The sequence below is a fragment of the Scyliorhinus canicula genome, chromosome 9 (genome assembly GCF_902713615.1).
Source record: "Scyliorhinus canicula chromosome 9, sScyCan1.1, whole genome shotgun sequence".
NCBI lineage: Eukaryota > Metazoa > Chordata > Chondrichthyes > Carcharhiniformes > Scyliorhinidae > Scyliorhinus > Scyliorhinus canicula.
This window is the reverse complement of record NC_052154.1, coordinates 74,198,335-74,211,610: the sequence shown is the minus strand read 5'-3', so window position 1 is coordinate 74,211,610 and position 13,276 is coordinate 74,198,335. Positions and strand designations below refer to the sequence as shown.

Sequence of the window (13,276 nt, the reverse complement as noted above, 5' to 3'; positions counted from 1 at the left end):
AACCCCACCTAACACACTAAGGGCAATTTGGACACTAAGGGCAATTTATCATGGCCAGTCCACCTAATCTGCACATCTTTGGACATCCTTAACAAAAAGTAATTGTGTTTACATTTACAAACCTGGTGACTGTAATTATTGGGCAGCCAAGGGCCAAAGACTTTGGGTATTTGTCCAAGAATTATTGGTTAATTCAATTGCGTTGTGACTCTGGATCAATAGGGGCTGGAGTTGAAGACGGAGTAGTCCAGGTTATCATAACATAACGTGGGGGGCTCAGCGGGATCTTTGAAATGGTAGGCAGTGATGTTTAGGTTACAGTATAAATTAAAAAGAGACACCAGGTTTGTAGTGATTTCCCAGATGGCTCTGGAAAGTGCTAAGATTTTTCTTCAGGCGGACACTTGTCTTTGGTTTATTTAAAGGAGCTTTGAAAAGACAAGCTCGTCGATTTAGCAGGTGAATTAAAAAATAGAGGTACCAGCTAGAGCTAGAAAGGTGGAGGTAACTGTTGTTTAAATTTGTAAAAGATGCTGGGAACACAGGAGAACAAAGTAATGCAGAATTAAAGATATTTTCTGGTGGGGAAATGAGCTGCAGGGAATTCGGTTGCAGTTCGAGCATGAGAGGGAATTAAAAAGAATAGAAAAAGAAAAGGAGATGCAGTAAAAATAAATGGAGCTTGAAATGAGGAGATTGGAATTAGAGAGAGAGGGAAAAATATTCAAGAGAGGGGAAAAAGCAAAGGAGAGAGAATTCCGGCTTAAGGCACTGGAGGGGAGCTGCCAGGAAATAGAGGGGAGCTTAAATTTAGAATAGAATCCAGTGGGGATGTTCAAATTTATACAGGCCCTCCCAAAATTCAAAGAGAAGGAGATAGAAACCGTTTTTAGGGCTTTTGAGAAAACAGCAACCCAAATGGAGTGACCAAAAGAAATGTGGACATTACCCATGCAAAGTAAATTGACAGGGTGGGCACAGGAAGTTTATCCTTCCCTGTCAGAGGGGTTGTCCAAAAATTATGATCTGATAAAAAGGCCTAGTCTGGGTGCAAATGCATATTAGCAAAAGTTTTGGAATTTGAGGAGCTAGTCGAGACAGACGTATGCTGAATTACAAGTGCTTAAGCAGAACAATTTTGATAGATGGGTACGAGCATTGGGAATTGCAATTACCTATGAGGCTTTGAGAGAGGTCATTCCCTTCGAGGAATTTAAGAATTCCCTACCTTCTATAATAAGAGCACATGTTGATGACCAGATTGTGAAGACTGCTAGTTCACCAGCAATTATGGTTGATGATTATGAGCTAGTCCATCAATTCAAATCTTTGTTCCATCACCCCATAATTTTGAAAAGGATAGGAAGTGGGAGAATGAAAGGAAAGCAGGTAGCCAGGGTAAAGAATGGATATCTGGGAATGCTCGGAGATCCCCTTCCCGGACCAGGAAGGAAGGTGATATGAATAATGCCTGGCACATTATGATATTCTACCATCAGATGGAGCTGGGGAGCAGACCCATAAAAGGGAATGCCTCTCAGACTTCTGGGAGAAGGTGTGAGAAGGAGTAAGGAGAAGCTTAGAGTATGTGCGAGTTAAGATACATCAGTAGTATAAAGTTCTGTAGCATAGATGTAGTATAGTCTTATTTATTAGTTAATACCTTGTAACGTGTTCAAATCATAATTTGTGTAGTGTAAATAAACTAGCTTTGTTTGATAACATAGCTTGATGTTATTTGGCTACACTACAACTTTAATCCATCCTGAGAAACTCAACAAAGAACATCACAGAAGGTACCATTGTAATAGGGTTGAACACGTTCGTTCAGCATGTTGGAAGTTGCAAGGAAGACCCACAGGACTTGTTGGAGTTCATAAGGAGGATTCTGAAAAGGGAACAAAATTGGGAAATATTGCAGGGCAGGCTGTAGCTTTAAAAAAAAACTGGACTTAGGAGACACGAGGTAAAAACTGCTGTGGGAGCAAGTGTGATTAATGAGGTAGAGGAGAGATATGCAGGGTTTTTGTCCAAGGAGAATATCATCCCATTTTCATAAGAACATGAGAACATAATAAAAACTAGGAGCAGGAATAGGTCATATGGCCCCTCGAGCCAGCTCCGCCATTCAATGAGATCATGGCTGATCTTTTGTGGACTCAGCTCCACTTTCCGGCCCGAAAACCATAACCTTAAATCCCTTTATTCTTCAAAAAACTATCTATTTTTATTTTTAAAACATTTAATGAAGGAGCCTCAACTGCTTCACTGGGCAAGGAATTCCATAGATTCACAACCCTTTGGGTGAAGAAGTTCCTCCTAAACTCAGTTCTAAATCTACTTCCCCTTATTTTGAGGCTATGCCCCCTAGTTCTGCTTTCACCCGCCAGTGGAAACAACCTGCCCGCATCGATCCTATCTAGTCCCTTCATAATTTTATATGTTTCTATAAGAGCCCCCCTCATCCTTCTAAATTCCAACGAGTACAGTCCCAGTCTACTCAACCTCTCGTTGTAATCCAACCCCTTCAGCTCTGGGATTAACCTAGTGAATCTCCTCTGCACACCTTTGAGCGCCAGTGCATCCTTTCTCAGGTAAGGAGACCAAAACTGAACAAAATACTCCAGTGTGGCCTCACTAACACTTATACAATTGCAGCATAACCTCCCTAGTCTTAAACTCCATCCCTCGAGCAATGAAGGACAAAATTCCATTTGCTTTCTCAATCACTTGTTGCACCTGTAAACCAACTTTTTGCAACTCATGCACGAGCACACCTAGGTCTCTGCACAGCAGCATGTTTTAATATTTTATCATTTAAATAATAATCCCTTTTGCTGTTATTCCTACGAAAATGGATAACCTCACATTTGTCAACATTGTATTCCATCTGCCAGACCCTAGCCCATTCACTTAACCTATCCAAATCCCTCTGTAGACTTCCGGTATCCTCTGCACTTTTTTCTTTACCACTCATCTTAGTTTCATCTGTAAATGTGGGCACATTGCCTTTGGTCCCCAACTCCAAATCATCTATGTAAATTGTGAACAATTGTGGGCCCAACACTGATCCCTGAGGGACACCAGCTACAGATTGCCTGATGTAACTGATGTAGCCAAACTCGTAACCATTTTAAGGGTCACAGGTGCTACTCAAACTGTCTTACTGGAGAAAAACTTGGTGCTCCCTCCAGAAAACTAAATGAAAGCTAAGGATCAGTGAACGGGATAGGTGGGGCTTATATCCCAGTTCCATTGTACAAAGTACAATTGGAGTGTGATTTAGTGTCAGGTCCAGTAATTGTTGGACTGGTTACAAAATTCCCAGTGGGTGGAGTAGACCTACTTTTGCAGAATGATTTGGCAGGAGTGGTAGCTTCACGCCTGATTACAGAGAGTCCAAGGGAAGTACTGTGGATAGCACATGAGATGCCAACAGTGGGGTTGGTGGGAATTAGAAGAACTCATTGGACATTAAATGACTCAACGAATGAAATGTTTAACGACATTAATCACATATCAACTGACGATGGTAGTGAATCTGATTCTGCTGATACTGATGAAATTATTTCTATGAGAATGATTCCTTACAGAAACATGTCAAAGATAAAATCTAGTAGAGAACCAGATTCTGAGAATTCCAAGACTGAAGGTGACCCTAAGAAAGAGGAGTCCGAAGCTAATAGTGATAATGCTTCAGGCGAGAGTTCTGAATCCGATTTGGGTTCGGATTATGAAGAAATCATAATCAACTACTACCAAATATACCTGTCCCTAACTGATCTTGAACAAATGGCAGGTAGTTCTTCCAAAGCTAGGAAATATGACAGCAAAGAGGAAGAAGAACGTGAATTAGACTTTCCTAAAAGTAATTTGTTATAGCCTCTTGCAGTAAACCTATTGCCATCCACTTCAGGTGAAAATATTTGCCAGAGCATTGCTGTTTTGAAGGAAAGTTTACACAATAGCATGACATCAGCTATTCAGGATGAATACAGCAAGGGCAGTGAAGTAGCACCAAGCAAACATTTGATTAACCCACATCCTTTTAAAGGTCCACATTGCCTCTTCAAGGTAAAGGACACAAATAGCAGATGAGATGAAATAATCAGTAATTAATTCCTTTTGAAAATTAAAAGGAAGGTCGGTGGAGAACCATGTAATGATTCTGCACCACATCTGTTAACAAAAACCTGAAAATATTTGGAGCCAATAGCATGCCATCCTCTGATTCTGAAAGTAATGAATAACAGTGGAAATCTGGAAAGTGCAAATTGTTTTAGTCTGTATTACTAATGGGGAAACGGGCTGTGATTATGAAGACTCCGGTGAGATGGTAAAAGCTGTAAAACAAAGAATGGTGCATCTTGAGCCAACCCACTCTGCGAAGATTGAACTCTCAGCTTTACTTGTCACTGAAAGTAGCCATGTGAAGGAATAGAGAGAATGTAAAGCTGGAGGGGTCAAAGAGTATTTATTAATTCAAAATATTTTCCTCAGCATTGACAATACTGTTGGTAGTTTGGCTGCAGAAAATCCTTGAAATGTGGATAAACATTCAATGGACAATCAGAAAAGACTGGCTGCATTATCTGAGATCAGAAAGAGACAGAAATGCAGAAGAAACTCATTCAGGGGGCCGACTCCAATTTGGACAGTCAGAAACCTGACAAAGGCAAGCACGTTGTGTTTAATTTTGAAGATAAAAGTGAACACAAAGATATCAGAGGGACTTCTAAAACCAAAAATGCAAACCTATCAACAGAAGAAGAACGGAGAGAAGATATAAAGATACTGATAGGGTATAGACAAAGTTGGAGGCAAACACCAGGGGGCACCCCGTTAACCAATCATGATGTAGACAAAAGAAACTTTGAAACAATAAATCTTCCCAGGTCTCAACGAAAACCACGGAGACTGGCTAAGTTAGAGACTGAAATTCAGTGCATGTTGGACATGTTGCAGAAACAAGCAAAAACGCTGTGCTCCACAGAACACCAAGTAGAGTTTGAGTTTGAAGGTCATATAGGTGGGCGAACCGGTGCTGCCCCCCCCCGGATTTTTCAGACCATTTAAAGTGGGCACAGATGCCAGCAACCTGGGGGTGGGGCAGTGCTACTGAGCCTTCAGCACTTCAAAGTGTACATCGTGACAGTAAACAAAGCTTAGTTTATCCAGACTGTAACCCAATTGCATTATAGAGAAGTTTAAAACCCGGAACTCAAGATTATTTTGTGGGAGTTTATTATTACAATGTTAAAACTGTGCCTATTTCTGGAAAGGTTATGGGATTGCGGATGCTTTGTCATGGGTTTAAGAGTTGACCAGTTACCAGTGTAAAGACCAAGAAGGGAAATTACATAATGAGGATGGATTGGATGGATATGTGTTTGTGATTTATGTCTTGCATACCTCATAATGAAATGCTCATGCCCTGATATTTCATTCCTTTTAGGGAGGGAGGTATGCAAGGGTCCTTCCTGTTTATTCCCTTATTTCCCCTTTCTTTTATATTCCCATTATAATTTTTGACCCATCAATGATTAACAGACATGTATCTTTATGTCAAGCAGCAGAGAGGAGTGAGGAATTCAGAAGTTACAGGAGAGATCACTCTGCTAGTTTGAACAGGAGAATTCAGACTTTTTGGCAGTGGAGAGATGGGGAGGGACATGGTTTGATTGGTTGGCTGGTGGCCAATGAATTGGCCAAAAGGTCATACTCTGCCCAGTAACAGGTGGTGATTGGATCCTACTCCAGTGGGCTGATTCTCAGAGGCCTCCGGGAGCTCAATTGAGTCCTAGACACAGAGACAAGGACATGCTCATTCTCTCTCCTCTCCTGCTGTATTTCTGAAGCTGCTGAGCACCTGAATGAATTAATGTACAGAGAAGACCATTACAGGCTGTAAACAGGGACTTTTATTTGAAAGATTTCTGGGAAGGGAGGTGTGCTATAAACCACGATCTGAACCCAAAACTCTTATTTTCTTCTAGTTCTCATTTTTACCCCTTTCTTCACTCTATGTTGGTTTGCCTTGTGCGTGTGTGTATGTGCACGTGTGCACAGAGGGTGGGGGCAAGTTAAAGTGAGGGATTAGGAATTAGATGATAGTTAACCAGATGTATTTGCTGTATATTTCATTGTAGTTCTTGTTATTACGAAAAAGTAATTGTGTTTAAAGCTACAAACCTGGTGACTGTAATTATTGGGCAGCCAAGGACCAAAGAGTTTGGGTATTTTTCTAAGAATTATTGATTAATTCATTGTGTTGTGACTCCGGTGTTGAAACACAGCTCATAATGCTTTCCCCTAGACCGAAACATGTTCATGGTTACCGAGTAAGAATTTCAGTTTATAAGGTGCCTTACATATCCTCAGTGTGTCTCAAAGCACTTTACAACCAAGAAATATTACTGGATAATCTGTGTTTTGTAGTGTTGGTTAGGGATAAATATTAACAAGGACAGTGGAAAGAACTCCCAGACTCTCCTTCAAATAGTGCTGCACTGCTGCGGCACTGCATTGAAATGTCAACTTGGATGTTATGGCCAAGTCTCTGTGATGGAACCTATAACATTGTGAGTTAGAAGGGAGGAAATAATCACTGACCTGAGGGTGACATCTTGGTGAATGTAGGTTTAATGAAAATTGTCAGATATATTCAGTGATTTTAATATTACTTTAAATCATGTTGTGTGTTATATGGTTTGTAGCAATATTCATTCAACAACATGGTTAGTAATGAAAAATATATTTATATTTATAATTGTTGGGAAGGTTAAGGAGATTTATATTTGTATTGGTAAAGCTTAGAAATAAGGCATAGATTTAACTGGGTTTAATTTAACGTTTCTGTCCTTAAACGTTTAACGTTTAAGCCTATCGTTAGATTCATGCTGGACAAAGGTATTTTTATGTGTGAGGGCTGGTTAAGTTCCAAATGAGTTTTTATTGTGCTTAGAGAGGGGCACGGCATGAAGAATAAATAGAAGGCATAAGCATATAGGTGTTGCTTAGCAACAGAAGCCTTGTAAAGTGAAGTAGCTTTTCAGTTTTCGTTAAATTTCTGGGCAGTTGGAAACAGGATACTGAGGAGTGAACAGCTCTCAAATCTGCCAGGAGAAGCTGGACAGGACAAGGGAGTTGCAAAGATGCAAGCTTCCTGAGGAACAAGATACAGTCCAGATAACCAGGGAATTAGGAGAACAAGAATGGTTAAGACACCTGAAGTTAAAAGAACGAAGACCAAGATATTGTTCAGGAGAATTTGTGGAAGTGTAAGCAAAGTGTTCTGAGTTAAAAAGAAAATTTCAGCAACTGAATTTAAAGTGAGATGGCAGATTTCAGAGGTAGATTAAACACTTGAACAGTCTGGGAATTGAGAGATAAAATAATTGTGAACCTCTTGTCCAGCAGTCAAGACAAGGAAATCCTAAAAGGGGTTGGTGTATAATCCTGGACTGGATTCACTGTTAAAAATGAAGTGGAAGCTTTGTTTAAAAGTGTAATTTGAAAAACCTGGACTAGATATCGGAAATGCAAACTGCTCAGGGACAGCATAGTTATGAGAGATGATTTTGAAGTGTGTTTTTGGGAGTAAAGTTTGGAAATTCTCAGAGGAAAATCATCTTGATTGATTGATTGATATTTATTGTCACATGTACAGTGAAATGTATTTTTCTGCGGCCAAGGGAACGTACTCAGTACGTACATAGTAGACAAATAAAAAAACTAATGACAGAGTACATTTACAGGGAACAGATCAGTCCGAGGGAGAGTCGTTGAGGAGTCTAGTAGCTGTGGGGAAGAAACTGTTCCTATGTCTGAATGTGTGGGTCTTCAGACTTCTGTATCTTTTGCCTGATGGAAGGGTCTGGAAGAGGTCAAAGCCTGGGTGTGAGGGGTCTCTGACAATGACATTTGGGGGGGGATTCCGAGAAGAAATCCACAGACACCAACTTGGGTTCAGAGTGGAGTGTGACCACAGTCATCTTGTGTGTTTAAACAAGATTTTGTGTTAATGAGGCCATTGTAGATTAAGATGCACTTTGGAATCTGTGTTAATCCTAAACCCTGTGTGTAATTGTTAAACTAAGTGGAGAATAAATATGTACTGTATCACAGTACAATTTTTCCATGTTTAACAAATGTTTTTTCTTGTTGTTAAAACTAAGTAGCAGACATGTGGCTCTGTTCCTCCACATTTTATAAACAAAAGTAAATGTTACGGATTTTTGAGCCAGGGTTCCATTCTGGGGTCTTCCTGTCCAGTTATAGCACCATCTGGGATTGTAACATAATCTAATGTGAAATTCTTAGTGTTATTTGCAGGTTAAGTTGGAAACAATATAGATTCTGTCTGTAACTGAAATACCATAAAGAGCTGGAATATAAATGATGATATTCACTGTTCCCAGGCATCCCAGTTTATTCAGTTTATCTGGGATTTCAGTCAATCATCTGTCAATGTGGTTGATCAGGAAGGTGACTGAGCAAGTTCCTCACTGTGTTTCCAGGAGGTTGATTAATGGTTATCCTGTGTTTATATTTGCAGTGATAGTTGAAGCTGAATTTACATTTTGTGGATACCTACACAGCAAGATTAACAAGTTTCATCACGATATTGGCTCTGGCTCCTGTTCATTGACAGTGTCCATAAACCCAACAGGCTTAGAAATAAAAGCTCGTCTCATTGAGAACGGTTCACCAATCTGTATGGAAGATATTGCAGCAACTACATCCAAATCTTCATCAGAAATCTGCATCACTTGGAAAGAACACGTTGGCCAACTGTTCCTAACCCATGGTGATGACATTCGGTCATATTCAACTGGCGTGGGCAGTGACAAGAAATGTTGTCAAAATTTCATTCTTACCCAAAACACTTCAAATAATGGTTCATCTTTGCTGAACGATATTATTTACATAAATGGAACAGACTTCAGTCCTGTCCACATCGAAAATGCTTCTCATTTGGAATTTACAGGATCTGAAGGAGTGTGTGGTAAGTAGAATAACAAGTTACACGTTGTAAATCGCTTACTTTTCAAAAAGCTCAAAGATTTAAGGTAGCAGATGGATACAGTGGTTAAGAAGGCACATTGTATATTTGCTTTTATTAGCCGAGGCATTGAGTTTAAGAGCAGGATGCAATGCTGGAACTAGAGTATTGTGCGCAGTTCTGGAATCCACATTTTAGGAGGAGTGTGACAGCACTGGAAATGGTGCAGAGAAGATTTAACAGGACTTTCCCTGGATTGCAGAGTTATCGTTATGAAGAGAGACTGGATAGACTGGGATTGTTTTCCTTGGAGCAGAGGAGACTGAGGGGGGGGACATGATTGAGATGTATAAAATTATGAGGGGCATAGATAGAGCAGACAGGAAGAAAACTTTCCCCTTGGAGGAGGGATCAACTTTCCCGTTGGAGGAGGGATCAATGACCAGGGGGCATAGATTTAAGGTAAGGGCCAGGAGGTTTCAAGGCAATGTGAGGAAAAACCTTTTTCACCCAGAGGGTGGTGGGAGTTTGGAACTCGCTGCCTAAAAGGGTGGCGGAGGCAGAGACTCTCATAACATTTAAGAAGTATTTAGGTGTGCACTTGCGATGCCAAGGCATACAAGGCTATGGGCCGAGAGCTGGAAAATGGGATTAGAATAGTTAGGTGGTTGTTTTTGACTGGTGCAGATACAATGGGCTGAAGGGCCCTTTCTGTGCAGTAGACCTCTATGACTGTCTGACTCTATTTACAATTGATGAAGACGAAAACAGATGTAGGCCCAGACCTTTTCTGCCTCTCCTCCTGCTCATGGCAGTTGCGGATGTGTGTGTACGTGGGGGGGGGGGGGGGGGTTGATACACAAGGGGATGTGCTGCTCCCTGTCCCCACTCCATGCACTCCCCCCCCCCCCCCCATCTCCTAACAGATACCATCCCATTCCCCAGGGGGCTAGCCCTTTCAGACAGAATATTCTTGCCTATATTTGGTGACAGAATGTAAAGTGTGTGTAAATACTCGAATCATGGCCTCCACCACACTCCTCACCAATTTGGATCTTTGAACATTAATGGTTATAGGAAGGAGTCAACATACCAAAATATATATTTTGAAAAGCAGCTCAGAGGACGGAATCTTTTTTCAAAGTGTCGGTTTGGGTGAGAAAGCCAGGGAATATCCAGTTGGCGCCGCCAGGAAATGTCACCGAATATTCAGCCTCTTCACCAACTTTTTTTCCATGTGATTCGCACTGCACTCATGGCAGACTGCCTGTGATACGCTTGCCCCGGGAAGACGTACTCTGTAATCAGTGGGGCGCTCCTTTTTAACTCCTCCCCAGCACTTTCCTGCACTTGTTCCCAGTCCAGTCGGGGGATGACAGCCAGGAAGACAGCGCCACAATTCAAGGAGGCCACCCTCACCAAAATCTTGAATGCTGTGGAGCAGAGGAATAGAACATAGAACAGTAAAGCACAGTACAGGCCCTTCAGCCCACGATGTTGTGCCAACTATTTATCCCAATCTAAGATCAACCTAACCTACACCCCTTCAATTTACTGCAGTCCTAGTGCCTGTCTAAGAGTCGCTTAAATGTCCCTAATGATTCTGACTCCTCTACCTCTGCTGGCAGTTCATTCCACACACCCACCACTCTCTGTGTAAAGAACCTACCTTTGACATCTCCCCTATACCTTCCTCCAATCACCTTTAAATTATTTTCCCTCATGACAGCCATTTCCACCCTGGGGAAAAGTCTCTGGCTATCCACTCTATCCATGCCTCTCATCATCTTGTACACCTCTATCAAGTCACCTCTCTGCCTCCTTCGCTCCAGTGAAAAAAGCCCTAGCACCCTCAACATTCCTTCATAAGACATGTCCTCCAGTCCAGGCAGCATCCTGGTAAATCTCCTCTGTACCCTCTCTAAAGCATCCACATCCTTCCGATAATGAGGCAACCAGAACTGGATACAATATTCCAAGTGTGGTCTGACCAGAGTTTTATAAAGCTGCAGCAAAACCTTGCGGCTCTTAAACTCAATCCCCCTGTTAATGAAAGCCAACACACCATACGCTTTCTTAACAACCCTATCAACCTGGGTGGCAACATTGAGGGATCTATGTATGTGGACCCCAAGATCACTCTGTTCCTCCACACTTCCCATAATCCTGTCTTTCACTCTGTTTTCAGCATTCAAATTTAACCTTCCAAAATGAATCACTTCACATTTATCAAGGTTGAACTCCATCTGCCACTTCTCAGCCCAGCTCTGCATCCTGTCAATGTCCTGGGGCAGAATTCTCCGTCCACCCACAGGGTCGGAGTATAGCCCGGGGCCGGCGTAAATTCCGCCCCTGCCGTGGCCGCAATTATCCGCCACCCGGGAATCGGCAGGAGCGGGAATCACGGCGGGCCCCCCGCGCTGGTCGGCGGGCCCCCCATGGCGATTCTCCGGTCCGTGATGGGCCGAAGTCCCGCCGCTGTCAGGCCTCTCCCGCCGACGTGGTTTAAACCACCCCTGGTGCCGGCGGGAGCAGGCGGCGGGAGCGGGCCCCGGGGTCCTGGGGGGGCGCGGGGCGATCTGACCCCGGGGGGTTCCCCCACAGTGGCCTGGCCCGCGATCAGGGCCCACCAATCGGCGGGCGGGCCTGTGCTGTGGGGTCACTCTTTTTCTTCCGCCACCACCAAGGCCTCCACTATGGTGGAGGCAGAAGAGACCCCCTTTACCGCGCATGCACTGGGGTGATGTCAGCGGCCGCTGATGCTCCGGCGCATGCACAGACCCACGCAGACCGGCGAAGGCTTTTCGGCCAGCCCTGACGCCGGTCGGCAGGGGACCAAAGGCCGTTGCCGCCAGTCGGCGGAGTGGGAGCCACTCCGGCGCAGGCCTAGCCCCTAAAGGTCTGGGGAATTCCGCACCTTTGGGGAGGCCCAACGTCGGAGTGGTTCTCGCCACTCCGGTACGACGGGACCCCCCGTCCCGCCGGGTAGGGAGAATCCCGGCCCCGTTGTAACCTGCAACAACCTTCAACACTATCTACAACTCCCCCAACTGTCGTGTCATCGGCAAACTTACTAACCACCTTTCCACTTCCTCATCCAAGTCATTTATAAAAACCACAAAGGGGCAGCACGGTGGCACAGTGGTTAGCATTGCTGCCTACGGCGCTGAGGACCCGGGTTCGAATCCCGGCCCTGGGTCACTGTCCGTGTGGAGTTTGCACATTCTCCCCGTGTCTGCGTGGGTTTCACCCCCACAACCCAAAGATGTGCAGGATAGGTAGATTGGCCACTCTAAATTGCCCCTTAATTGGAAAAAATAATTGGGTACTCTAAATTTAAAAAAAAAATAAATAAAAAAATAAAAACCACAAAGAGCAGAGGTCCCAGAACAGATCCTTGCGGGACACCACTGGTCACCGACCTCCAGGCAGAATACTTTCCATCCACTATCACTCACTGTCTTCTTTCGGCCAGCCAATTCTGTATCCAGACAACCAAATTTCCCTGTATCCCATGACCCCTAACTTTCTGAATGAGCCTCCCGTGGGGAACCTTGTCAAATGCCTTACTGAAATCCATATACACCACATCCACTGCCCGACCTTCATCAATGTATCTTGTCTCATCCTCAATGAATTCAATGAGGCTTGTGGTGCATGACCTGCCCCTCACAAAGCCATGCTGACTATCTTTAATCAAACTATGTTTTTCTAAATAATCATAAATCCTATCTCTCAGAATCCTTTCCAATATTTTGCTCACCGCTGACATAAGACTGATGGGTCTGTAATTCCCAGGGATTTCCCTATTCCCTTTCTTGAATAGGGGAACAACATTCTCCTCCCTCCAATCATCCGGTACTACTCCAGTGGAGAGTGAGGACGCAAAGATCATCGCCAACGGCGCAGCAATCTCCTCCCTCGCTTCCCATAGTAACCTTGGGTATATCCCGTCAGGCCCAGGGGACTTATCTATCCTGATGCTTTTCAAAATTTCCAGCACATCCTTCTTCTCAATATCAACCTGTTCGAGTCTATTAACCTTGTTCACACTGTTCTCCATGAGCAACAAGGTCCCTCTCTCTAGTGAATACTGAAGCAAAGTATTCATTTAGGGCCTCCCCCATCTCTTCAGGCTCAAGGCACAAGTTCCCTCCACTATCCCTGATCGGCCCTACTCTCACTCTGATCATCGTCTTGTTTCTCACATAAGTGTAGAACACCTTGGGGTTTTCCCTAATCCTTTCCACCAGGGCTTTTGCATGCCCTCTT

General features: G+C 43.5%; 1 protein-coding gene across 1 annotated transcript in view; it reads left to right on the top strand.

The window, feature by feature from the left end:
- The first annotated feature begins 4,614 nt into the window (after nucleotides 1-4,614).
- The window catches only part of LOC119970891, a 136,573-nt gene continuing 127,911 nt past the window's right edge, over nucleotides 4,615-13,276 (top strand). Inside the window, exons 1-2 of the mRNA XM_038805999.1 lie at nucleotides 4,615-5,029; nucleotides 8,558-9,007. Coding sequence (XP_038661927.1) covers nucleotides 4,615-5,029; nucleotides 8,558-9,007 — 865 coding nt within the window. The remainder of the gene's footprint in view (nucleotides 5,030-8,557; nucleotides 9,008-13,276) is intronic.